The sequence below is a fragment of the Chaetura pelagica genome, unplaced genomic scaffold (assembly GCF_000747805.2).
Source record: "Chaetura pelagica isolate M959 unplaced genomic scaffold, ChaPel_1.0 scaffold647, whole genome shotgun sequence".
Lineage (NCBI taxonomy): Eukaryota > Metazoa > Chordata > Aves > Apodiformes > Apodidae > Chaetura > Chaetura pelagica.
Window position 1 is genome coordinate 37,511 of NW_009953910.1, and position 27,985 is coordinate 65,495.

At 38.0% G+C, this 27,985-nt stretch overlaps 1 protein-coding gene across 1 annotated transcript in view; it reads left to right on the forward strand.

Moving 5' to 3' along the window:
- The first annotated feature begins 2,002 nt into the window (after positions 1-2,002).
- The window catches only part of SLC36A4 (solute carrier family 36 (proton/amino acid symporter), member 4), a 94,131-nt gene continuing 68,148 nt past the window's right edge, over positions 2,003-27,985 (forward strand). Inside the window, exons 1-7 of the mRNA XM_010001484.1 lie at positions 2,003-2,124; positions 2,839-2,929; positions 4,038-4,126; positions 6,138-6,233; positions 7,504-7,588; positions 16,435-16,662; positions 17,909-18,007. Coding sequence (XP_009999786.1) covers positions 2,003-2,124; positions 2,839-2,929; positions 4,038-4,126; positions 6,138-6,233; positions 7,504-7,588; positions 16,435-16,662; positions 17,909-18,007 — 810 coding nt within the window. The remainder of the gene's footprint in view (positions 2,125-2,838; positions 2,930-4,037; positions 4,127-6,137; positions 6,234-7,503; positions 7,589-16,434; positions 16,663-17,908; positions 18,008-27,985) is intronic.

Consider the following 27,985-nt stretch of genomic DNA (forward strand, 5'->3'; position numbering starts at 1 on the left):
TTGCACTAGCCTGGGGTCTCTTCCAGAAGAGAGAGTTTCTGTGAGCTTCTCGAACATCCGTCTTTCCCACAGGTTGCAGTTCTTCACAAACTGCTCCAGCATGGATCCCTTGCATGGGGTGCAGTCCTTCAGCAACAGACTGCTCCAGTGTGTGCCTCCCATGGGGTCACAAGCCCTGTCAGCAAACCTGCTGCAGCATGGGCTCCTCTCTCCATGGGGCCACAGATCCTGCCAGGAGCCTGCTGCAACATGAGCTTGCCATGGGGTCATTGCCTCCTTCAGGCGCAGCCACTTTCTCCCTCATGGATCTCCATGGGCTGTAGGAGGACAGCCTGCATCACCATGGTCTGCACCAGGGGCTGTGTCACAGGCTGCATGGGAATCTCTGCTCCAGTACCTGAAGCACCTCCTGCCCCTCCTTCTTCACTGGCCTTGGTCTCTGCAGGGTTCTTTCTCTCACATATTCTTGCTCTTATTTCCTGGTGCTGTTGCACAGCAGTTTTTTCCTCTTCTTAAATGTCTTCTCACAGAGGTGCTACCAGTGTCACTGATGGGCTCAGACTTGGTCAGTGGCAGGTCTATCTTGGAGCCAACTGGCATTGGCACTACTGGACATGGGGGAAGCATCTAGCAGCTTCCCACAGAAGCCACCCTTGTAGCTCACCTGCTGCCAAAACCTTGCCACACAAACCCAATATAATGGCTAACTTTCAGTATGTTCTACGTTTCCTGTATGGTTTTGCGCATGTGTCTTGTTTTCAAATTAGGTAGTAATTTTGATCAGATTGACCATAACAGCTCCCCAGCATAAAACTGGTATTTGGGAAGTTCATAAGCCACTATGTACTTTAAAGGTGTTGGTTGTGCATACCTTCTTTTAAATGCTTCTACAATCTCACTGGTGTTATGGACTTCACAGATACTCAGTTAGCATGTATATTTTTCTTACAAAATAAATAAGCTTAATATGGTCCTGGTATTTAATGTTCACTCAGTCTTTGAAATATTTTTGCTTCCTGAATAGTGAAGCATGTTTTAATGCAGCCAATGTCTTTTCTGTTGTTCTTCAGTGTTTTCAGAGTTCTTTAAATAGTGATAATTCTGCAAGGTGTGCTCTTCCGCACTTGGAAATACTCAGTGATTTATTTTTTTTTAATAAAAAATGTGACAATCACAGGGATTTCTTTTGGTGAAAATGATGGAAGTTGTGACATACCACACATTTTATGAATGGATGCTGTGGTAGGCAAGTGTAAGGTAAATTATCATTTTGCTCTTGGCAGGATTTGTTTCACTCAACTCTAGTAGTTTAAGAATGGTTATAATGTAATCAACATTAATCTGGTGTAAGTTATTAGTTGCTCCTGCAGTGCAGTTCTGTTCCCTGCTGACTGTTGCTCCCTGAAGTGATTTAGCTGGATGGTGGAACTGCATTTGTTGACTGTGGTGGCAGTTTAGGCAACTTTGAAGCTGACATTGCAGCTTTCTAAGTGTGCAGCATAGTTTCTTTATCTTGGTTCTCTCACGAGTGACTGGAGACATCTTCTGTGGTACCTGTTTTACCTATCCATTTTAGGATGAGATGACTCTGGTGAGTGCCCTTGCTCTCCACTGGCAATAGTAGACAAAATGCTTATTTTTGCAGTAGCTGATGGTGTGTAAGATGAATCCTGTGTTTTTGTAGCAATGGATGACTTTTCTGGTTTTCTTTATGTTGCATTAGCTTGCAAAATGATCTAAACCATCAACATTTTGATGATTAAGAGTTGTTTTTCCTAATGAAAAGCAGCAGTGTTTGGCCATAATGATGATGATAATTGGGATTGTGTGCCACTTTAAAGAGAATTTCTTGTGCAAATCTGCTGTGTGTGTATCTTATCTGCCTACATCAGCTTTACAGTGAGGAACACACATAAACCTCATGGCACAGGAAGTTTAAATCATGTTTTATTTCTAAACTGCAAGTTTGTTTCTAATGCTAATGCATGTCTGTTGTCCAGACATGGAAGTAATGAAGCCTTTAATTGATGAACAAAATTTAGATGGCATCTCAGATGAAGAGCATGAAGATAATTTCCTGCCAGTTGAGAAGCACTACCAGCTTGATAACGAAGGTGGCATCACGTATGTATCGCTCTTCAGTGGCAGCTTGTTAGAATTTGTTGCTTCTTACTGAACTTTTGTGGTTATATATCAGGATATATAGTCCAGCATAGTCCAGCCAAAAAGCAGCCCATTTTGAGTAGGGTCTCTGTTCTTTGGAAGTGAGCAAAGTACTGCCTATAAAATATTCTAAGGTGACCATTTGTAAAGTGATTGGGTCACTCAAAACCCAAGCACTGTTTAGAGAAGTTTTTGTTTGATATATTCATTAAAAAAAAAAATAAATCAGACTTTGGGAATAATCTGTTAAAATTTAATTAAAAGAACTTGAAAATGTTTTTTTCTTTTGATAAAGCTTTGGCTGTCAGATTTGTGATTTGCAGCTGGTAATTGTTTTGAATGTTAATAATTCTAAAATAGCACTGATGATACTTGGTAATTAAGACTCTGAGGCAAAAAGAAAATAAAATTGCATGGAAATCACCTTTCACAAGCTGGAGGAAAGAATTGAAGATCAGAAGTATATGTTCTAGTTGAGGAAACTCAAGTAAAGTTTAATATTTTTTGAATGTTCTGACATTAAAGTAGTTGAACCACCTTAAAGTAACTGAAGCTCACAATTTATCCCTTTGTTAATACATGACAGAGGGTGTGGTTTTGATATTTTTACTTTCTTTCCCCCGCCCCTACCAATGTCAGTGTACTTCTAATGTGACTTAATATTTCTGTCCTCAGGTTTGCACAAACACTTACACACCTCCTCAAGGGAAACATTGGAACTGGGCTTCTTGGTCTTCCACTTGCAATAAAAAATGCTGGCATCGTGGTAAGAATTTCGTTATTTTGTATAGATTATAAAAGTTATCTCAAAGATCTACAGGTATGTGTCTGAGCCTGAAAAACTAAAATCCCTTTTCTGTGTCACTACCAACTTCAACAGTTATGTTCTATTTTTCCTCTTTAGTCTGGTGAAGTTAGTATAGAAGATTTGAGGTTTTTTAAATTATATTTTTAAAAGTTACTGTTTCACCATGAAGACTTAATAGGATGTGTTGTATTCTTGCTTAGCAAAAGTGATTTTCTGGTGAAAACAAACTTTATCAGAAAAAGAGATTTTCATTCACTCAGACTGCTATGATGTCTCATGGGAATTGTTATTATGAGGTTGTCTTGTCTTTGTCCAGGCTTCTCTGCAGCCAGATTTTAGGTCCAAGGATGCAGTGTCAACTTGTTAAATCAATCTTGTGTTTGTGGAGAAGCAGAGTATAGCACAGCTTGTTTATATCGAGTAACCATTGCATTTCCTAAGACAGGCTAAATTTAACCATGTGAAATTTTCATCTTACGAATAAATGCTCCTGTAATTCCTTAATAGAGGATGTTCAGTTTAGGAATGAAAGTTCCATGTAAAAGCAGTTGCCTTCTGTGAAAACATTTGGTTACACTTCAACTCTGAAATAAATTATTTAATTTGAAAATTATATGTAACTTGTAATAGTAGAAGTTATCAGTTGTGTTCTTTTTTTTTTATGCTGCACATCATCAAGCCTACTAATGTAAGGGAAATAAACTTTTATTGTTATTCTCACATTAAAGTGGTTCAAAACACTGTTTAGAATTGTGCAGTAACTGCAGTCTCCCTCCTGACAAATTTTTTAGGTAAAAATGAAGCTGTTAGAGAAGTGAAGTTGTGCACACCCATCTATGGCTTGATTGCCCCTGAGTAGCTTTTTTATCATGTAGTGAACTAAAAGTAAGGAATGCCATAAAACAGATCCTCCTTTGAGAGGCGGGAAAAAAAAATCTAGATGCATAAAATTTTTAATAATTTATTTACTATGATAAATTTGTGCATCTAAAGATTTTCTCCCTGCATATTTTAATGAAAATTTCTGTTTATCTCCCATGTTCTCCCTCTTTTTTTCCCATGCCAGATTGGACCAGTCAGCCTTGTGTTCATTGGCGTTATATCTGTTCATTGTATGCACACCTTGGTACGTTGCAGCCACTGTTTATGTCAGAGGTAAATGTGGAGCTACTTATTCTATTGCTGAGTTTGAGTATTATTTTTTTCTTCTATTTCTGCTTTTTGGCCTACAGAATGTCCTGATGTCAAGGTGTCTTGCACTGAATTCTTACCATGTAACTATAAGTGATAGCTATGTTTTGTGCAACACTGCTTTAATGCATTGAAAAAATTGATTGTTCCTTGCTCATACACAAAATGAAGTTGGTTTAACTTGTGTTGCCCAGTATCCTGGTCCCTCCCTGCCTTTGCTGCCAAGTAATCAGGTCTTTCGCATTGCAGTTTTAATTGCTTAGCTTCAGTCCATTACTCCGTCTTCATAGCTTTCTAAATAGATTCTAAATCTTCATAGCTTTGAAAAGTGTCCAGTTTATAAATAGTAAGTTTATAAGTAGTTTATAGGAATAAAAGACAAACTAAGAATTGCTGTTAATGTCTTTTATGATTAGAAGTGAGCTCTCTTACATGGATTGTGACAACTTGATTCTTTGAAATTGTAGTGCTGAAGGAATGTGTTAAAATGATGCTAGTGAGCACTAGCAACACTAGATACTCCTCCAAGTGAGATGCACAATACTGGGGGGAAGCAGTTATTCAAATTTGACTGATGAGGTATTTTGATTAATAATGACTTTTATAAAACATTGTTATCTTACTGTCAGGTGTTAAAGTCAGTGGGAGGATATTGAATTAGAAAAGTACAGCAAAGTTTTTGAAGTCAATAGAAACACAAAGCTATTCATGTCCCTATAGCTGGAAAAGCTATCTTACATGTTTAATGTAATACTGTACTGTGAAGGGATCACAGAATCACCGAATCTTAGGGGTTGGAAGGGACCTCGAAAGATCATCTAGTCCAACCCCCCTGCCAGGCAGGGTCACCCAGAGCACATCACACAGGAACTTGTCCAGGCGGGGTTTGAATGTCTCCAGAGAAGGAGACTCCACAGCCTCTCTGGGCAGCCTGTCCCAGGGCTCTGTCACTTTCACAGTAAAGAAGTTTTTTCTGATGTTTACATGGAACCTCCTATGCTCCAGTTTGCACCCATTGCCCCTTGTCCTATCACTGGACATCACTGAAAAAAGCCTGGCTCCATCCTCCTGACACTCACCCTTAACATATTTGTAAACATTGATGAGGTCGCCCCTCATTCTCCTCTTCTCCAAGCTAAAAAGACCCAGCTCCCTCAGCCTTTCCTCATCAGGGAGATGTTCCACTCCCTTCATCATCTTTGTGGCTCTGCCTTGGACTCTTTCAAGCAGTTCCCTGTCCTTCTGGAACTGAGGGGCCCAGAACTGGACACAATATTCCAGATGCGGCCTCACCAAGGCAGAATAGAGGGGGAGGAGAACCTCCCTTGATCTAGTAACCACACCCTTTCTAATGCACCCCAGGATGCCATTGGCCTTCTTGGCTACATGGGCACATTGCTGGCTCATGGTCATCCCCCCAGGTCCCTTTCTCCTACACGCTCTCCAGCAGGTCAGCCCTCAACCTGTACTGGTCCATGGGGTTGTTCTTCCCCCGATGCAAGACTCTGTGCTTGCCATTACAGGAATCCTGTAATCCCTAAATTCTTTGCTTTTTTTTCTCTGTAGTTGGGAGTAGTCTTTGAAGATGTACATTAAACTAAGATCACTGAAACATTTGGAATTGCCTGCTTGTCCAGAAAAATCTTTTGAATCCTCTTGGAGTTCTTTGTGACTTTTAGGTTTGAGGTGAATTTCTTAAGCCAATATTATAAGCATCTGGTTTTGGTTTACTTTGTCAAGAAAGTTGTTCTGTAAGACACTGATTTAGTACTGTTGAACTAGGGGGAAGCAGCACTGTGGTTCACATGCTTGTTGGGTGCTGAATAGCACTTCTTGCAGGAAAGAAACCCAAACTGTACCTCTGAAATTCAATAGCTGCAGGATGATGCCACTTACTGTTATAATACTGGGAGGCCAAAAGTGTTCTAAAGGTAGGAATCTAGGCCCTCATAGTTTCTTCACTCTTTAATTTCAGGATGAAAAAATCCTCACTGGGGTACAGTGACACAGTTAGTTGTGCCATGGAAGTGGGACCCCTGACTGCCCTTCAGAAACGAGCTTCTTGGGGAAGGTAAATTTGCATTAGAATTTAATTTTAAAACTTTGTTATTAAAAATTAGTGGCTGCACTTGGAATGGTTAAGAGATTTCCTCTTTACTAAGATGTTACCTGCTTTAAGAATGTGCTCTCTGTGCTTGAAATAATTTTCTTCAGTCTTATTTGTATTCTGCTGCCAGCTAATAGTTTTAATTTGCTGTTTGTTGCTGTAAAGCTACTTATGGAGCATATGGTATCACTACACAGTAGTGAAACTCAAAAATCCAGATATGTCTTTCAACCTTAGTGTTGGGGGTCCTTTTGTCACTTCAGGAAGAATTTTTTTTGGTCCTGTTATTTTCAAGGATGCTGCATATTGCATCATGTGTTTTGGCTATCACTTTGCTTCACGTAAGAAAAAGGTGAGCTAGTCTTTGAAGGTCTTTTTTGATGACTTCATAGGACTGGGCTAGAGCTCAATGAGAGGGAAAATTGGTTTGTGTTGAAATACTAATGACAATTCTGCATTGCACCAGAGTTACAAGCCACAAATGGCAGTTTGATTTCATAGAATCACAGGATGGTTAAGGTTGGAGGGGATCTTAAAGATCATCAGATTCCAACCTCCATGCCATGAGCAGGGACACCTCACACTAGACCAGGCTGTCCCAGGGACATGACTGCAAGAGATCCTCTCTGAGGCAGATCTCTGCTGTATGCCTGAATCTAGCAGTTTCATTACTGCATGTCTTCAGGCCACCATTGTGTACAACATTTTCCAAAAAACAATCTGACCATAGTTTAGAGTGTTTTTTCAATGCAATAGAATGTCTGAATGTGTATTTAGATAAGTTGGTAGAGACCCACTTAGTAAGATGTGAAATGTTTGTTACCTTGAATTGCTGAAACTTACAGAACTCAGACCATATGAGACATTTAAATTCTCATCCTGGTGGAAAACTGCTGTCAGGGGCTAACAAACTCCAGCAAAAATGATATGTGCACTGAATATGTGTGTCTGTTGCTTATATTTCTACTACATTGTTAATTTCATTTTATGACATTTTAAAATACCTGAGTACCTTCTATTTTTTTTTTCCAAAAAAATTTGCAATGTTACTTTAAAAAACAAACATACAAAACCATTGTACCATAGGAGGAACCTGCACTGCAGCGCTTGGGAGCTTAATGTAGCATTTGAATCTAGTTTGATCACTGTAAGAAGAGCAGTAATTGCATATTAGGTAGAAATGGTTAATTGTTTGGATCCTAAGTGTAATGCATGTTTGTTTTTTCTTCTTCAGGTGTATTGTGGACTTCTTTCTAGTGATAACACAGCTGGGATTTTGTAGTGTTTATTTTGTGTTCTTGGCAGAAAATGTGAAACAAGTGAGTAATGTTGCTGTATGGAAACAGTTATAGTTTTAGATTTTTTTTCCTCAGTTTTATTTCCTATCCTTATAAAGTCCAGCAGGACTACTTGTAAAATGTGAAGTTGGGAGATGCACAGAATGGTTGCCACAAAAGACCTTTTAATAAAAAAGGAGCAGTGTGTAAAGTGAACTGAAAGAATTCAGATCTTGTGCAAGTGTTTGTGGCTTCATTGCCCTCTGATTTGTTTGTTGAATTTAATAATTAGTTGTGGAAGTGATAGAAAATAAGGCTAAAAGTAGTCTAGGAACCAGTTGTCCCTTTTCTTTGGTTTTTGGTTGGTTTTTTGTTTTGTTTTTTTGTGTTTTTTTCCCCAGGCCTTCTTCTGTCTTCTTTTTCCCTTGTAACGTCACTGAAATCTTTCTTAGGTTCTTGTTTAGTCTCTTTCCTTTCTCAAATGATCTAATCTGCCACAGAATCTGTTGTATCTAAACCAGCCCTGATTTTTGTTCTTAAAGATGCCTGACATTGAAATGTCCACAGCCTCCTCAATAGTCAGTTCCAGTGCTTTCTTATATGTTAGACAGTGGCTTCTTTGTGGAAGCTTAAGATTTCTTATAATTTTTTAAAGTAATTTATTTCAAACTCTAGCTATAACTAATTGTTCTTTTCTGTTTGAGTACCTTTTATATTCTCCAGTATTGTTATAGCTCCCCTCTAATAGATGATAGAATCATAGACATGATAGAATCTCCTACTTCTTGCTTTTCTGTGAATGCTCTGCAATTAGTCACAGCTTTTTTTTTTTTTAAATGTTTTAACCCTGAAGTTGGTTATGCTACCGTAGTTGAAGTTTTGCTTGTAACTAGTAGAGCTGAAAGGTTATTTCATGGGTCTTACAGATGAAATTCCAGACTTGACACTTCAGTATAATGGTTATTTTGCAGGAGCATGACTCACAACTGATTTGTGATCCACTGTGATCTCTCGATCCTTTATTGCAGAGCTGCATTCTAGACAATTCTTCTCATTGTTGTCTGTACAGATGATTTCTGCTTACCTATGGAATCCTTGATTTTTCCTTACTGGATTGATTTTTAACAGTTCTCAACACATATATTAATTATTAGAAAAATAATGTGAAGCATTTATGCAAGTTGATTTATTTATGCATGTCTAAAAGTCATGGCATATTTATGAAAGTCTCTGTTTAGTGGTCAGGGTGAACCAAAACACAGAGGACTGAATTGCTCTCTGTTACTCCCCCCCCAACCTCCCAGGGGAAGATAAAAAAGGAGTAAGAAAGAGGCTTAAAGGTTGAAAAACTAGAACAGATTTAATAGAAGAGGGGAGGGATTGTAGCATGTGAGGTAATAATGAAATATATACAAATATTTACAAAGCCTTCTTTCAGTGGTCACTGATATAAGTGTCTGAAAGTCCCTCGTGGCAAAGCTGACCCGGGAAGAAGGGCCAGGGCCCTTCCCAGCACCCACTGGAGTTGGACTCTGCAGAGCACATGGTGAGCTGAAGGTCAAGAGCCTCTCTCCTAAATGTTGGACAAGGGAAGGGAGGAAGGAAAGCAGTGGCTGACTTTCCTGTGTTGGCTTTTATAGGGTATGACAGGAAATAAGGAATACTGACCCCTCTCTGTTCTGCCCCCTTGGATCCATCAGGGTTCTGAACAATGCCCTTTTTTAGTCCTCATATTGATACCATGAAATTAGCCTGTGCCCCCTCAAACCAGAACAATGAAGTCAATTAAAAATTGCAAATGCATCACCACAACCACAAATGCCTGTACATCTCCCAAGCAACCCCTAAACCTTTCAATAAAACATAACTATCCATTTTTTCCCTCACAACTATCCATCACTGACAAAAGGAAACAGACCTTTGCCTGTCTCTTTCATAGCAGGTTCTCCTGCTTTTCTTCATGTTTTTTTGTGTTTCATTCTCCAGCCCTTCTAAGCTCTTCTTTTTCTCATTGAGATTTTTCTGTTGACAGGGTCCCTGCTATTTGCTGGTCCTTTCTCTTTGCACACTTGGAGTTGCAGTCAGCAGGGTGTGCTTTTGAGCTGGTGGCCCACGGGACATCAGCTAGCACAGGTTGGCTGCTCAGATAGGAGGAGGCCCTGGTGCTACAAGCTTGTGCACTCTCCTGCTTGGCCTAATTAAGATGCCAGGACTCCACCACTGTACTCTGCTGTTTTTCTGCTCAAAAGTTTATGGTTAGTTACTTGACATAAAGCTAATGAGGATGAATTTGAGCCTGTATCTAAACGTGTCCTGCTCTAATTAGTGAGGTTGGTGAGGAATAAAGTATGGCAGGCTACTGAGAATTAATCTTATGTATGGACTCTTATTCTACCCAAAAGGTATAAAAAAGGTGTTTGGCATAGCTTAACTTACTTTAATGAGGAAGAAGAGTGTCCCCTTGGGCAGTTAGTACATAGAAGATAGTATGGCTCTTTTCCTCCTCTTATACTTGAGTATTTATAATTGTGTTCAAAAAGTGTTCCAAGTTATATAGATGAAGACCCTGTGAAGATGAGACGAATTTGTGTATTTGGCAGCTGAATACTCTGTAGTTTGTGTCTTGGGAGAGAAAAAAAACAACCAAATTTAAAGATTACAGTCCCACTGCCACAATCTTTCAATACCTAAAAATCTGATGTCCTTCTGCTGGGATTTTTATTACATCCTTTGTAATGCAAGCTGGAATTGAAAGCCTTCCTATCAGATACATATCTGATGAACCACTTGTATATGTGTTTTGACCTTAAGCAAAAGGAGGACTGAACACTTACTGACTTCAGCTTTTGTAGATTTTTGAGGAAAAGAGAACATTGACAGGAATTCAGTTGCTGCTTACTTGAAAATGGGTAGAAAGATCTTACAGAAAAGCAACCTTTGCAAAAGCAGTGGCTGCAGAGACCCCAGACATGTACCCTGTGGACGAACAGAAGTCCTCAGCAATTCAGAAGTCCCACTTCCCACTCTGTTTGATTCATATTGCCTTGTGCTCTTCCCTCTGGGAGGGAGAAGGATGTTTTCTTCCTGGCAACTTCATGTTGCAGAAATCTGTCCCATAGAGGGCACCAAAGAACACAAATTGTTACTGCGTTGACTCTAATCGTTTGCCGTATTGGAAGGATGAGGCAGGTGAATAGAGGAAACGGGCTGGGGAACTAAGGTAAAGGAGGAACACAGTAATAATGTTACTGATACCGCTCTCTGACCAATACCTCTGTACTATGTTCCTTACTCTTCTGATGATGTTTGTGTGTTGATGTGTGCAAATTCAGGCCACTGGAACCAGTAGGAGCTTCTGCTGAGATCTTTTCTTTGATATTCTTAGTTAAAAGGTAGTACCAATCCAAATTTACCAGTCTCTTGCTTTCCTTTATTTACTGTTTCAGATAACTAAGATAAGGCAAAGAACTTTACCGTGGTTCTGGTGCATGAATTAAATATTCATGAGTCCAGATTAATCTGAAGTGAATATTTAGTTAGGCACACACTAGTGCATGTGAGTCTAAATATTTATTTAATCTATTGAATTCTGCAAAATGTTTGATAAATACTTCTCATTAATGTATATAGATTCTGGTGCTAAATCTTTTCTAATTAGTGTTTGTGGGTTTATTACAATATTGACTGCATAACATTAACGCTTTCCAGACAGTTTGTGCTACAAGACCCTATTTCCAGTTATATCAAATTTCAAATGAAGCTTTACCTAAGGAGTGTTTTCCTGGGGCATTGAAGAAACACAGGTTGCTGGCGAGAGTTCTGGTTAAGTCTGGCAGCATGCAAGTAAGGGGCTTACAGGTGAAGGTGTCTGGAACTGGAGGAGAATGGTGAAACTGGAACTAACAGCTGGAGGTTGACTGCAGCAAGACTGGAGCAGGAATCCACTGGGATAGAAAAAAGAATCTGTACCTATAAGAGCATGGTCCCCTTTCATGTCATGCTTTTCCTGCTGGAGCAATAGAAGACCTTAAGCCAAGGGTTTTATAATTTGTCAACTTGCTGGTGAATATTTGCTTAGTTATCTGGAAAAGTGTCCTTTTCTCAATTTTTGCTGATGAAGCTAAAAATAAATGAAAACCTGTTCTTGCTGTGTGGGAGCATTTTATTAGATCTTTAGCACTTTGAAGATGACCCATCAGTGGGATGCTAAATAATGGAATTTTGGTGGTTTTTTTTTTCTTTTGTTTTTGTAAAAAGGGAAAAAAATACCCCAAAACTTAGGAAACTCCACTTAGACATAGAAGTGTTAATATTGCAAAGTTGAGTACTGAGTAATAATGAAATTCCAGAATTAAATTAACTGTGAAACCTTTATTTGGCCTTTTCATGCCAAGTTACAGTGTTACAATATAGTCATCATCTGCCTGACAACATACTGGTTTTGTGCCAGATCTGGCCTTGTCTGTTTTACTGGTTGTTGCTCCAAGTTGAATGAAGAAGGAATTAGAAAGAACCAATGAGCTCAGAGGCTGCTGTTTAGATCCCACTAGATGTTAGAAGTTCCATAGACTGTGTGACAGAAGAGAGATAGAATTATTTCTTGATTTTGAGGTAGTTCTTTTAAGGAGTGTGTTCATCAGTTGAACTGAATTTTCTGCAGTTACTAGTTGTGTATTAGTCATTTTCCTGGTGCCTGACATCAGGAATCTGATAACCAAGTTTTGATCTTCATGGATACAGATGAAGTTGGTGAATGCTAAGCTTGGATTGTGTAAATGAGATATGAGGTGAAGCACTTCTGTGAAGAAAGCTGCTTCAGACAACACACCATCATGTAAGTTAATGCTTGAATAACTGAAGTGACTTCTGGTGAAGTCATGTTGTGACAGGGGACATCAGTAGCCTTCATAGTCATTATGCCTAGTGACTTGAATGGCTGTGTATGTCCCTTTTTAAAACCATAAAATGTTTCCTCATGTGGTTTAGGGAAGTATTTCTGGAATTCCCAGATACAGTTATGATAAGCACAGAAAAAAATGTAGATAATGTGTGTTCAGATGGGAAGTTGAACAGTATTCACTGGGCTTTATGACATACACAGAAGAATGTCTACATACGCATCTGTCAAGAACAGATCCATTGGATAGATAAGTGAAAAGATTTGTGTAAATTGTCTGATGTTCTGATGATATGTCAGATTATGTTGCTTTGTTTAGGAAAAAGACAGATAGAATGTTTGCTTTTCTTGCCCTGGCATGACAGCTGTGTGCAGTGATAGACTAGCAGAGAGCAGCAAGAGGTCGAAAGTGATAGTTGTCCAGAACGGGAATCTGAGAGTAATATTTAGGAGACTACATTAGACAGACAGTGAGTCACAGTCTGCCCTAACACAATCAGCAGTAAACTTGCACTGAGCTAAACAGCATATGAAAGAGTTCAAAAAACAAACCAAAACGAACAAAAAAAACCTCATGCTGCTTTGTATTTTGTTCTTTCTTAAAACAGTTTTAAGTGTTATCTGATTTATTTTTTTAAAATCTAGTAAAACACTTACAGAGTGATGGTAAAGTTAGTCTGCACCTGAACAAATTGGTATAATCTCATCTTTATTAGAGTTTTTCTCTGCTGCTCTTTACTATCAAATCTCCCACAACCAATTGCTCCACTGAGAGACAATAGTGATCCTTACTGTTTATAATTTTTGCATTGTACTTTCCAACTCAGCTTTCTTCCATCTGTCAGTCACTGTTGCCTGTTTGTTTAGCTCTCCCATAAGAATAACTTGCTGGATCTTTTCTGGTCGGCCTCTTCTGAATCAATGTACAGAACCACTATTCTGTCATGTCTCAAAATCCCCCTCTATGTTATGGCTATTTCCTGTGGTCTTGCCTAAACTTGTCAGTGGTACTGCCCTCACTGACCTTAAGGCTGCTTTATTGATATCAGATTGATTTAATGTGTATATTCAAAAAAGGGAATAAATTGTCCTGTGCTGTTGTATCATTATAACTGTGTCTGAAACATGAGTTACACAGCATATGCATGTGTGGGTATGTGTACATAAATTCAAGGCCAAGGTGTTTTAGTAATGCAAAAAGCTGAACATAATGGATGTAATGAAACCAACTTTAGAGTCAACAGTTGAATTGAAACTTTAAGAAAGTTGTTTTTTTTTAAAATAAATTGCAATATTAATTTTGAAGTAATGGGTTTAACATTTTGCTGCACACAAGTAATAGCTAGTGAAGAATAAATTTCAGAAACCTCCTCCTCACCCAGACAACACTGCTGTCTATAACAGTGATACAGTTCAGAGTAACCTCTTAATCTGTTGGCAAGTTCATCTCTAAAATACTCTGCCTGGAGTAAGTGTATGTACTTTATGCACTTATTAGGGGATAAGTGGACCCTAATTAAGCATTTAACATATTTTTTCTCTATACAAAGCTGTAATTCTCCATAGGGTAAACTTCAGGAAACAGGACTGTTTCATGTAGAGCTCTAATTTTCTTTTTTTATTTATCTAAAGACTTATAGCAGAATAATCCTCTGAGGTTTTTGCATGGGGTAATGGAGAAGGCTTGAGAATACAGCGTCTTCTGTAGTTGATAGGAGACTTGACAAGTGTCTCAAATGAGAGACAGTATGGAAGAGAGGAAGGGACAGCAGGAAGACTGAATTCTGTGGAACTGACATTTACTCCAGACCTAGAATTGCAGCTCTTGGGTTAAAAAATATACAAGGTTGGTGCTTTTCATAGCTGAGTTTGACAGCTGTGATTGCAAATCTGGATTACACAAAATATTTATCTATGTTTAACAGGTTTGGAATGTAATCTTTTTTCTTTTTCCCACCCAGCTAGAATGTCTTTGCCCTCTCTTCTTTCTTTAAAGTGCATTTCAAGAAACAGGATCTGATGCAGGCTCCTGCAAGTCAACACATTTTTGAGAATCACTTTGGCCTCCATTTCCTTCCTCTGGTGAATACTGGGGCAAAGAAGAGTGTGGAGAGAAGGAGAACAATGCTACACTATTGTAAAGCAGGCTACAGTGTTGTGGTTTACTGTAGCATTATCACTCATACCTGGAATGTGTAGGTGGGAGGTGGGAAGCTAGGGTCAGGCAGTCACAGTCTGATGGATTTAGTTGGCTGTGTTTTGCCAATTCTGCATCAATATTCGTTCATCTCGTGATGGCTGTGGAGAGTCTGTGTGCAGCTGTAGTGTGTTCTGTGCTTTCCTCATATTTTTATGAAAATAAAAGGCAGATAGCAATAAAGGCTATTTTGAATGTCCACTTTTATTTAACACATTATGGGAGGGTTATCTGATCTTAAATCCATCATTAGGGTAGCTGACCCCAGTTGACCTAATCTTGAATAGAATTATACGGAGTATTGTTATACTACATTGTCCAGCCATATGTCTAGTTGAAATGTGGTGATGTTAATAGGAAAAAAAATAAAGTATATTTTCTTTTTTGGGTTTGTGTATAAAAATAGAAAGTCTTAAGTGAAAACAGAAGTGGTTAAATGCTAGAAACTAAATTTGAGAAGCTGGTTTATACTTTAGTGGTTTAAAATATATATTTTAGAACCAGAACTGTATTGTGCCTACTCTTATCTTTTTAGGAATTTTTTTGAATTGCCTATCAAGCTTACAGACATTTCTAGAAATTGAAGACACATTAGGGTAAATATTTATTGTAGCTGAGATTTTCAGTGGGACTTACATGCTCAAATCACACTGTAATTCTTGGAAAAACCCTTTTATGTGTCCTTTTTTGCACAGTAGCTCTGGCTACCTATGAATCAAAGCAAGTAAACACCAGTCTATTCTTAAAGTTCGAGGCTATTGAAGTGTTTGCTCTGTATTTCTATTTTACGTATGCTGGGAAAGCAGGAAGCTTCTTCAGAGAGCTTTACTTCATGTGCTATTAGGGAGGTAATTCGGTTAAGTGTTTGACGTATTGCTTGGCAAAATGGAGTTACTTTAACTGTGTGAATTCACTGGAATTCAGCTTTAAATGTATTTAACTCTTTGTCCTAGTTTTCTGACACTGAAGATTCTAGCAAGGTGTTAACCCTCAGTGTAATGACTTTCTGTAATGACTGATGTCCTTGATTTTAATTTAAAGTGAAATTTCTGCAAGATGCGTGTTTACATAATTGCATCTTTTCTCATTCCCTTTTTCATAATTAAAAGTACTTTTAGTTACAGAAAAGAATTTGAAGTTACTTCTGCGTTCCTGAGTTTATGGATTGTTTGAAACTATGGAAATAAAGTGAATTGTCAATTATTTTTTCTCCTAGACTTGTAAAGTCTGAGTTTTGGCAAACTTGCCAATTTGAATGACTTGGTTTGCATACACTTGGATTCAAATTACTAACTAATGTCCTCTAACTTATGAAAGTCTCATAGTCCAAATAAATAAAGCCATGTATGCTGCTGTGATGTGGATGTAAAAGGCATAAGGTTATTAGGAACTGAACTCAGGTACACACGAGCTGAGGGTCATCTATCCCACTTACTCTCCTTAGGAAAACTCAAACTAATATTAATTCCTAGCTCTATCTCACTTGCATTCATTTTATCAAACTCTCCCTTTCTGAAAGAAAGCTGATCTAAACTGCTCTTGGCTTTCCTCTTCAGTCAGTGGTGGGATATAAAGGCTCAGATCTTTGAGATCATGATTTCATAATTTGTCTGAAGGATGAAATGCTTGCTAAAAACATCTTGTCTTCCCCTCTGTGCTGAGAGTACAGGGGTCCTGAAAGGCCTGACACTCAGCATGTAAAGCAGAGGGACAAATTCCCCTATAGAAAAACACTTCTGTATGTACGGAGACTCAGCGCTACCACTGTTTAACACATTTTGGTTTTTTCTACAGGTCCATGAAGGATTCTTGGAAAACAAGACTGCCTCCATAAATGGCAGTGCCACCAACAGTTCTTCTGAGAAAAGGGGCACTGATTTACGAATATACATGCTGTATTTCCTGCCATTCATGATCCTCCTGGTATTTATTCGTGACCTTAAGAGCCTGTCCTTCCTTTCATTGCTTGCCAATGTGTCCATGGCTGTCAGCCTTGCCATCATTTACCAGTATATTGCTAGAGTGAGTATAAAAAAGTTTATTTATTTTTTTTTTCAGTGTGGCAAGTTGTATTTGTTGTATGTGGCAGCTGGTCTCTGATAGATAGATACTTACTGCCAATTTCAGGAAGGCAGAATTGTATTTAATTGAGGTATCTTAACGTAAGGATGTGCCTTGAAATTTGAGATATGCTTTAAACATGGACTTTTATAGTACTTTTGAAAGAAAGGATAATATTGCTGTACTTTAGATAATAAAAATAGGTATTGTAACAACTTGGAGCCCTTGAGTGGAAGAATATGTAAATTTTTATGGGTTGCCCACAGAATTTGCAAGGTTTTAACCTGTGGTCAATCTTATTGTTGCAACAGAGAAACAATTTCAACAGCAACCTTTCTTTCTGGTGTTTCTCCAATATAGTCAGGAAAAAAGTAAGATTTATCCTTTAAGAGTACATATTACAGACTTCTGTATCCTGAGAAGTTCAACAGTTGCTGCACTTCTGGGTTGCTGCTGTTTTTCATGTTTGGAGGCATTTCATAATGGAACAAATGAAATTGATGATTGAAAAAAAATTGTGTAGAAACCTCTACATTTTTCTTTCTTAGGTTTTTTAAAAAGTGGTAATAGACACTGTTGCACACATGGTGTAGTGATAAGTGGTGGGTGCCATTATTGTTTGAGAAAGATTTCACATGACTGTTAAGAGATGAGGGGTAATCAGAGGATGGAGAGGAAGGCAGAAACTCCAGTGAGAGGTACTTGCTGGGAAAGGAGACATGAGAAGTTACATAGAAGAGATAAGAGGAGATAGAGAATAATTAATTTTGCTGCAGGAGCTCAGTTTGTATTAAAATATTTTATTTTATTGCTTCTTATGGTTATGAAGAATATCTGTGCAGTATGAAGCAGATTAGAAAATGCAACACTGTTGGAAAGTTCGGAGAGGGTGAAGCTTGAGGTGTGAGCTTCCCCTGTTGTTTTAGTTGATGCTCATTCATACACACCACAGTGATACTTTAAATGTGAAAATTTCTAGTGTCAATAATACGAACTTAGAATAATTATATCTGCAAGTGTCTGTGTTTGGGTGGGAAGATGGCTCTAAATATGTGAAAGGAATAGCTCTGGGAAGAAAACCAGGGATTGTAAATAACACTGTGTATACTGTCAAGACATACTGAGTTTTCTTTCCTACAGCATAACACATTAATGAAAAATTGTAGGAACACCTATGCTTCACATAGCATCGTTTTGCTTTGTTCAGGATACACTAGATCCTCGAAAACTGCCTCATGTGGTTGGCTGGAAGAAATACCCACTGTTCTTTGGGACTGCAGTATTTGCTTTTGAGGGAATTGGTGTGGTAAGTGCTTTTTACTGACTGTTCAAAATGCCTGAGTGTGTGCTAGATGATGTGATACAGGCAGTTTTACTCCTTTTGTTATTTCATTGGTTTTGTTAAAGCACTAATCTCCTATGTTGATAAGGCAAAAGTTTAGGACACAAGATCCCCATCAAAGGAGAGTTTGTTGCTTACTGATGGCTACTTGGACACTTAGCACCTTCCCGAATTACCAGAATGTCTTTAATTCCAAATAGATTGAGGCAATAGTGTGATAATCACTAGTGTCACAGTATGCTATATAATAATATAGTATTCTTCTAATAATATGATGATACTATAATTGTGAGGATTCTGCAGCTTAGTTTTAGGTGATGAGTGTGTAAAAACAAGAGCATTCAGTATCCTTCTTTTCCATTGGGGTCACAGAGGACAAAGAGATTTATTGGAAATGTATTATTATTCCTGCTTCAAAGTTGTCTGTAGATGTGACATGGTAGAGATGAAGATGATAAGAAAAAGGATAGAAATTTCAGAATATTTGTTTTATTTATGGCCTACTGACAGTGAACTTCAGTTCCTCATTATTTCCTGAAAGTTGTCAGTTAAATAGATTGGTCACTCTGAAAATTTGTTTTTAAAAATGAATTTTTTTAATCTCTTATTCACTTATTACTGTTTCTAAGGGTTTTCTGGCTGCATCTCACACTAGCAAAGCTTGCAATATACACTTTATTTGTTACTAACATAATGACATGCTTCAACAAGTGTTACTGTGTACTTAAAAGTAAAAACAAATCAGCAAACTTCCCCTTTTTCCCCAAACTTGCATACAGCTAATCTGAAATGATTGTGTGTCATTGACATGACACAGAAGAGTTTTCAAATCTCTTTTCTTTTCTGCAGTTCTCAGCTCTGACTTAAATCAGAATATTTTACTTCACTGCTGTTTTATCACTGCCAGCAAAGCCAAACAGCAAAAGTTTAAACTGTTATGTTGCTGTCACAGAAGGAGAGAAGGATCACTGTCAAAGATATTAGAGACTTGATTTTCATGTGAATCTGTAAAAGTGAAACTTAACAGAGTTCAATGGCAAGATTCACTCTGTTACTTGCTATGTGGAAAGAATATACAAAGGTTGGAATTGCATTGGAGTGATTTACAAGGGAATTGGGAGAAATAATGTCTAAAGAGATAGGGGAAATTGAGTCAGGAGTGGTTTGGAGTGAAATACACAGACATTGGGGAAAAAGGATGAGGAAGGCTCTCCAGTTGAGTCATGAGGTTCAGAGTGGGGTCCCTTGCTTTCTAAACCTCTTCTCAGAGAGGAGCTTAGGTGCAGCTGGATCCCAGACTTAGTCCCACACTTGGTCAGCTGCTTATGTCTAAAGGGATTAAGAGTAGGGATTTCTGTGTAGTGGTTCAACATGTGATTATGGATCTTGTGTAACTTCAGGATATAGTAGCACTTTGACATTCATTAGTATTATTATAACAAATCACAAAATTAAATTATATAATTTTCTAGCAACACTTAGTATATCAATAATCAACAATTTGTTATCATCAGACACAGTGATTTAAAGATTTAACAACATTTCCTAAGTCAAATTGCATACACACACATACATGTGATATAGAGGTTAACCTGTGATTTAGATGTTTCTTTCTCTGCAGATAGTGATAAATTTTGGTACCAAATAGTCTTTGAACATGGTGCTATTGAATGATAGTGAATTACTCACTCTTCCCGAGTCAGTGTTAATCTTGTGTTGAGAAATACAGGGTAGCAGGCTGCTGCAATCCTGGAGAGCTGTAAAGGACCATTGACTTCTGATCTGAACCTTTAAAGAACTGCCCAGAGCATTGTGCTTGATTGAATCCCTTGTTGTTACTAATGACATCTTTAAGAACTCCAAACTTTTTTCCTTCTTTTGTTTGAGAGCATATAATGTAGGGTTTATTCAGATTGTACCTTTGAAAAGTAAAAATACTGCTTGATATTATTAGATACTAGCTTTATACAGTTATTGCATATGTTTCCATATAGGTTGTCTCAATTTCTAAGTTGATCATAATTCACCTATTCTTTAAAGCAAATGAAGACTGAATTTTAGTTTTTTTCACTGTTACTGTTACATAAAACTAATTAAATGTTTACATTCATTATAGTTTCATGTACTTTGTGTGTGTACTTTACACAAGACTGTTAAAATAACATGGCTGCCTTTGCAAATTAAAATTCATGTAAAAGTGAAACTCTAGAGCTTAATGTTTATTCCTTATATTCAACATAATATTAATATGTCTGTACTTCTCAGGGGTATTTTGAACATACAGAATATTTACTGTACATTCCTATGCAGTAATTGCTTGCACCGTAGAGAAGATTTGAAGAAATCTTTTTTATGGACTTGAATAATCATAAGTAAACAAAATTACTGAAGCATGAATTTAAAAAGATGAGTGAAGCAAAGTGAGACAGACATTTCTGCTTTACATAGTTAATATTTCATATTTCATACAATTCTTTGGTGCTTCATTTAATTGGTAACTAGTTATTTCAGGTCAGTAAGTTACCATCGTAGACTGATTTGTGATATATGTTTCTGAATTTGTGTTCTCTTGCAAATGTGAAGTGAAACAGATTAGTTTAAAATTCTGTCATTGTTATATAAGGTATTGTGTTTTAACTCACATTACAATGGATTAAGAATACTCCCATAGTCAGTTGCTGTTGTACAGCTGATGTATGATAACTTGTCATTTCCCTTATCCATGTGCTTGAATTGTTCTGGTAAGGAAAATACCCCAGCATTTAATTAGATTGGCTCCTTAGTCTTTCTCTGTCTGCCAGCACTCAAAGTGGATTTACCTAATCTTGGTCTTGTTGTTAGAGACTTGTTTTTTTATTCTATTCTGGAAAGTCTTGCAAATAGTGCTTATTACTGTCAAAGTATCTGAATATTGCATTATAAACTGAAGTTTTAAATTCAACTCAGAAAAGTTGATTTTTGTTAATTATTCTATGCAATAAGTTGGCCTTAAACGCTTATGAGGCTGCATTTTTCCTTTCCAAATGTACATTCTGCTAATTTTCATCTGAGAGCTGCCAGATTACTGAATGTTACAAACAGGGACAGCAAATGGAATTTTGAGGGTTTTTTGGGCTGGCTAAGTCATCTTAAGCAGAGCTTAACAAAAGAGGAAAAATGCCCTCGGTGTGGTTTGTGTACCACCATTGTTCTGTGTAAAATGATACTTCCTACTAGGAACATTTAATCAGCAATTTGAGTAGAGGAATAAATGATCTATAAAGCATGTTATAAACCAGTACACCTTAGCCATAGCAGTCAGGAGGATTTATTTTCAAAGATGCTTAGTTGATTTTGGTTTTATTAACAAAGGGGGTGGCTAATGTAGACAGAAAATAATGGGCAGTTCATAATGCTGTGCTCAGTATGGAAACATCTCTTACTCTGCTGTCTTTGAACCAAACAAGACTGCAGGGGAGATACTCTAGCACTGATGTTTTTTCATCCCATAGTTCCAAGAAGCTTTTTTATATTGATTTTTTTTCCTTTTCTTTTGGTTTAGCAGTTGTCATCACCTATAGTATGCCCGTAGGTCTTCAGTAACTCTGTTTCAATTAATGAGACTAATTGAACAGGGGAATTTAAAGTTCTGTTCACTGGGAAACGTGATTCAGGGAAGTGCAGTGATGCAGCAGATTCCTAGTAGGATTTTCATGACCATGAAGAGAGTGTGTTGTTTTGATGGTAACAAACATGAGTTTTGGTTAAAATCTGTTGTGAGCTTAGGACTGTTTGTCTGTCCCTGTGTAATAAGAAAATCAGCAGTATGAAGGTAATTAGATTATTTTTGCTTTGGCTATAGCTGATCCCTAGATAAATAGACTAAGAACTTTTATTTTACCGACTTATGTCTGTAATAACTCAGAGGCAATGTAGCCTATTTGTAATTGAAATATAGACTCTCAAATAAACCAAAGAGTGCTTAGAAGCCAGTACTTGTGTGATACTTAAGAGCTAGTTAAACATTACACTGGCCAGTGTTACAATTTTTTCTGAGATATTTAAAAAAAATAATTAATATGGTGAATTTATGATATTAATATAATTAATGAGCTGTTCATATCTCTCTGCAAATTCAATCAAAACTCATTTGATGGCAGTTTTGAACAATGTTGTCATTTTGCTTAAGTCCAGGCAAGTTGTTTGTTGCTACAACTACTACAGCAGAAACAAGGTTAGTGCTATCAAAGAGCTGGTTAATGTTAATGCATGCTAAGCTCTAAGTGATACTTGTAACAGGATTCAAAAGTGCTGCAGTCTGTTGCTGGTGGTGTTCGTTTCTTTGCTGTTTTGAGTCGTCTGTAAAATGAGGTCGCTGCTGCAAATTGTAGATGTCTTGGCAGAGAGATGGTAATCATTGCTGAGTACTAACAGGAGGAACTGGGAGGGGGGATACCCTGTGGTCCCTTAATACCAAGTTAGTAAACAGCTACTGGGAGCAGCAATATCAGTCTGGTGGTTATCATTCATACTGTAGAGAGTTGTTTTGGAATTTCAACACTTGTAATTTAAGATTTTGAGATCATTAGGGTGACTTTGTGTAAATTGCATTGACTGGTGGCATCAATGTATTTTGTGGAACAGTAGCAGCAGCAGAAATGCAGTATTCCTATGAGGACATGACAGACTGTTTAAGATGCTCCATTTTGCTTTAAAGTGAATATTTTTTGTTCAGAAGGTAGTAATAAGTTGATTAGGAGATGGAGAAAATGTATACAGCCCTTTCTGAGGACAAGGCTCTGCTGGGGATGGACAAATTTGCAGCTGCTTCTTTCCCTCTGATTTAGCTTCTCCCTGGCTGTGGGTTTCCTGTACCAGGTGATGAATCATGGGGCTGGTGTTTGGGCCACAGAAAAGAGTATCAACATTACTTGAACACAGGAGCTGCAGCTGATAAAGTGGAGTGAATGTGTCTTACACAGAACATATAATTTTATTTTGTAAGAACTATTTGAGAGCCTCTTTTGTATTCTAAAGGGGAGGGTTAGTTCTGTTAATTATAATAACATGACATTTTTGTTCAGACTCGGCTCCTGAGTGTGACCAAAATGTCGTTGAACCTCTTGAACATGCTTTTCAGAAGAGTAAAACCAAAGCCTTCAGGTTTGGATATGTCTGTACCATTGCCATATGCTGGTAAGAGCTTTGCATAATGTTATGCTTATATAATAGCAGCTACATGTAATGAATATTTTGCAGTGAAAGTCTAGTTGGCTTTCTCATTTGAGACACAATAACTAAATCCAAATGTGAAAGTGGTGTTTTAGTATAACCTTCAGGAGTTACTTTCAAACATTATTTTCATGTTTTGAAAAATAAGGCTTCTGGTATTTTAGCCTATTACTTGAAGATGTCTATTCAAAGTGCTTTTCAATTTGGATATCACAGCTTTGCAGTAGAAAGTAGAGTGGTATTTGTATACGAAAAGACAGGCTCTGGAGTCACATTAGGCAGCAGCTAACCAATTCCAGGAGATTTAAAAACAGAGAAAAGTAAGTGGATTATAATTTTAAAGTGTCAGTACTTGGATTTTGAGAGTGGATGTAGATCAGCTTGTTAGGCCTGTGGCTTTGAGATAAAAGCATCTCATTGTCAAAAATTATTTTGCCAGGTTTGTATTATCGTATAAAAAAATTAAACACATTGGCACTCTTCTGTTGTCTTCTAGACCAGACTGGATCTGTCAGAAACAGACATTTATCAGGTAACACAGCATCATCTAAATCTACTTGCTGTATCTCTGGCCTAGGGTATATCCATTATTTTGGTGTTCTTTTGAGATGATGCAAACGCTTGTAGCATCAAAATATGAAAGGTGTGCGTTCTCAGAGGATGTTTTTACGTTTGGATGAACCAGGTGTAGGTAACTGGATTTCATGACTGGAGATGACCTACTCATAAATGTACATGGTAAATGTGGACTTTAAATGTCTTGTCAGCAAGAGACATGCAGTAGAATGGTTTGGGCTGGAAGCGACCTCAAAGATCATCTAGTTCCAACCCCCTGCATGGGCAGGCACATCTCCCACTGCACCAGCTTGCTCAAAGTCCCATCCAACTTGTACTTGAGCACTTCCAGGGAGGAGGCATCCGTACCTGCCCTGAGCAACCTGTTCTAGTGTCTCACCGCTATCATAGGAAAGAATTTCTTCCTAATAGTTAATCTAAATCTAGCCTTTTCCAGCTTAAAACCATTGCTCCTTGTCCTCTCGCTATAAACCCTTGTTTGTAAAAAGCCCCTCCCCAGCTTTGTTGTAGAATCACAGAATCTTAGGGGTTGGAAGGGACCTCAAAAGATCATCCAGTCCAGCTCCCCTGCCAGAGCAGGATCACCCAGAGCACATCACACAGGAACATGTCCAGGCGGGGTTTGAATGTCTCCAGAGAAGGAGACTCCACAGCCTCTCTGGGCAGCCTGTTCCAGTGCTCTGTCACTCTCTGTAGGCCCCCTTCAGGTACTACTGGAAGGCTGCTCTAAGATCTTCTCAGAGCCTTCTCTTCTCCAGGCTGAACAACCCTGATTCTTTCAGCCTGTCCTTGTAGGAGAGGTGCTCCAGCCCTCTGATCATCTTTGTGGTCCTCCTTTGGACTGACTCGAATAGCTCCATGTCCATATGTTGGGAGCTCCAGAACTGGACACTGTACTGCAGGTGAGGTCTTAAGAGAGTGGAGAAGAGGAGGAGAATACTCTCTCTTGACCTACTGGCCACACACTTCTTTCAGTGCAGCCCAGGACACAGTTCGCTTTCTGGGCTGCAGGCGCATTTTGCCAGCTCATGTTGAATGTCTTATCAACCAACAACCCCATGTCCTTCTCATCAAGGCTCTTCTCAATCCATTCTCTGCCCAGTCTGTATATGTGCTTGGGATTGCCCTGGACCCATGTGCAGGACCTTGCACTTGGCCTTATTGAACTTCATGTGGTTTACACAGTCCCACCTTTCAAGCCTGTCAAGGTCCCTCTGGATGGCATCCCATCCCTCCAGCGTGTCAATAACTGCACACAGCCTGGTGTCATAGGAAACATGGTGAGGGTGCACTCAATCCCACTGTACATGTTACTGATAAAGGTGTTAATCAGCACATGTCCCACTACTGGTCCCTGAGGAACACCACTCATCGCTTGTCTCCACTTGGAAACCTGTTGACCACAACTCTTTGAGTGCAGCCATCCAGCTAATTTCTTATCCATCCAGTAGTCCATCCATCAAGTCCATTTCTCTCCAATTTAGAGACAAGGTCGTTGTGCTTGGCATGAGTCCACGTAGATGACAACAGTTGCTCTTTCCTTATCGGCCAACATGGTAACCAAATTTGTCAGGCACTTCCTGATTATGGAGAAAATTCCTTTTACTCTGGAGAACCATTTGTTTGTGCGTATTCTAACTTTAATGCTTCGTATATATAAGGCAAATATTCCTGACACAAACAGAAGACTCCTGAATATAACTTTATTTCAGGTGTCATCTCATATCTGGTGCTTGCAACATTCAAATGTTTCTTTTTCCTTAGAAGACCTAAGGTACACATGCATTTACACAAGTAGGAAAATAAAAGCATTTAAGTTTACTGCTGGCTCACCTGAAATTTCTTTTGTCTGTGACTTTGGAGAAATTTAAAAGAGCAGGAGTAACAGTGTGCTAAACTGTCATGTGTTCTGCTTTGCCAGCTTGTGGCAGGTGGGTTTCGGGGTCTGATACATCTGGCTTCAGTGAGGCACAAAAGCTGTTGCTTCTCGTTACATGTAACTCTGTCTTAGATGGAAAACTCATCTATCTTAAGTATACGTGCAGTAGAGCCTGTGTGAGACATACACTTTTTATGCTTATACATATAATTAAGCAGCATAGTTAAATAATTTCAAGTAGAAATATTTTATGCAGTTTCTTTGCTTTTTTGGTCAGATATTTTCCTTCTCCCCTGTTCACCGTCTTATAATCCTTCTAAGCTGTTGCTCTTTTGCCCTTACTTGTAATGGTTCAGGTAAGAGTTCTTCTTCCTTTCCAATCTATTCTAAATAATTCTCTGCAGTGTATGGAATTGTCTTAAGTAATATGTAAAAATTGAGTTTTCATGACTTTCGAATATAGTTGTGAAAGTGCAAAATCGTAGTAACTTTTCCTGGAGAGAACAGCTAACTAGAATAAATGCATTTCATCCTTAGTTTTAGGCTTTCATATTTGTTTAATTTGCAGCATCTGAATTGCAGCATCTGAATTTCACCATCTGTAGTAGGTTTTTCCCCCCTCTCTGAACAGTCTTTTTACTGATGGGAGGTAGCATTGCAGTGTGTGTGTATATGCATCACAATAAATGAGGTTAAAGTTCTAGTTTACCTCTTAAATATAATTTTGCCCACACATTTTATTTGTAAATTACATCTACTCCATGTCATAGAATAATTTGCATTTCTATGATCAAATGTGATGGAGACAACAGATTTTTAAAAAAGACAGTTTTATTGTGTGGCTCAAATTGTTAGATATTAATAGACCTACGATTTTTGTCAAAAGACTTTTAAACTCTATAATCTTCTTGAATGTTCACTGAAGGAATAGTGTTCCTAAGCAAAAAAAAAAATATGAATACATGTTCTCCTGGATTTGAAAGAGCCCTAATCATGCACTGTTTGAATGCTTCCTCAAGCAGCAGCAGCATCTCCCTAATAAATGATGTGGCTTAAAAATCATATTGATTTGTCAAGAGAGGCAGAAAGAAAATCCTAAAGGAAATGGGAGAGGTGGAAAGTGAAAATGTTGTAATTGCGACAGCATGAGAAAGAAGATGATTACAGTAGGAAGTGGAATGTTGTGCATTTTCCAGCTTTTTTGTATATTCTTCAACTTGTGCTCGAGATGTTTGAGTGCAGCACAGAAAAAATGATGAGTGGTTCAGTTGTCAAGGTGCTGTGCTCTCATGTCAAACAAGTGTATGAAACTTTCTGCTTGTCTATGAAAAACAAAGACAGTCTTCAGTGTCCTCCTTCCCTTCTGTTTTGGGTGGATTGATCTTTTTTGATAGGATGTTAAAAAGTAAGGTGTGAATTGCAAAACCCTTTTGATTGCTAGTCCTGTTGGGTTTTAATTGTCTTGGTCCAGAAGTGTGCATGGCTGTTTTCAATGTTCCTTATCCCAGGACAGAGAAGTTTGTGTATTTAGAGTTACAAAACTTTGTAGGATGCTTAATCCTGTTTATGTCCTGGAGTACTCATTAATCCCGGATGGAAATATTGTTAATTATTTTTTTCAGGTTTTCAGTTGTAAAGTTTGCTGAGCCCAATGCAGGACCTTGCAATAAATGCATTCTTTGTCCTGTGTCACTTCAGAAGCTAAAGCAACTTATGAGTGGAAAAGCATTTTGGATAAAAGTCAAAAGACCTTTTGGGAGGACTGTTTATTTTGAATAATTTGTATTAAAATGGGTTAAAGTTCCTAAATTGTTTTACTCCAGCCTACAAAGAAGCAGATACAGATATGTGAGAGCTTTGTGATCATTATAGCTTATTTTAAGGTGGTTTAAATTTTATGTGGGTATGATCCCTGGCTAGCATACAGGTGTTATTGTCATTGCAGCTTTGGGGAAGTTAGTTTTTAACTTGTGAACCACAAACCAGAAAATTCCTGATCATGTATTAAACCTCTATGTATTACTGCAGTGAAATATACTCTTCAGCCACACTTGCTGTCTTTCTATCTCATGGGTTTTTTTATCACCTTATAGAAATATTGAGAGTAGCATAAGTTACAGAGGATATGTTAGAATATATTATTATGTGATCTGCAGGCTACAGCTCCAAATGCAGTGGGGTGGGGAGAGTAATAGTGTGGCTGGAACTGTCTGATTAGTTAGGAACATAATTTTTGTTGGCTTCTATCTTTTGCTGGATAAAATTGCATAGTGATG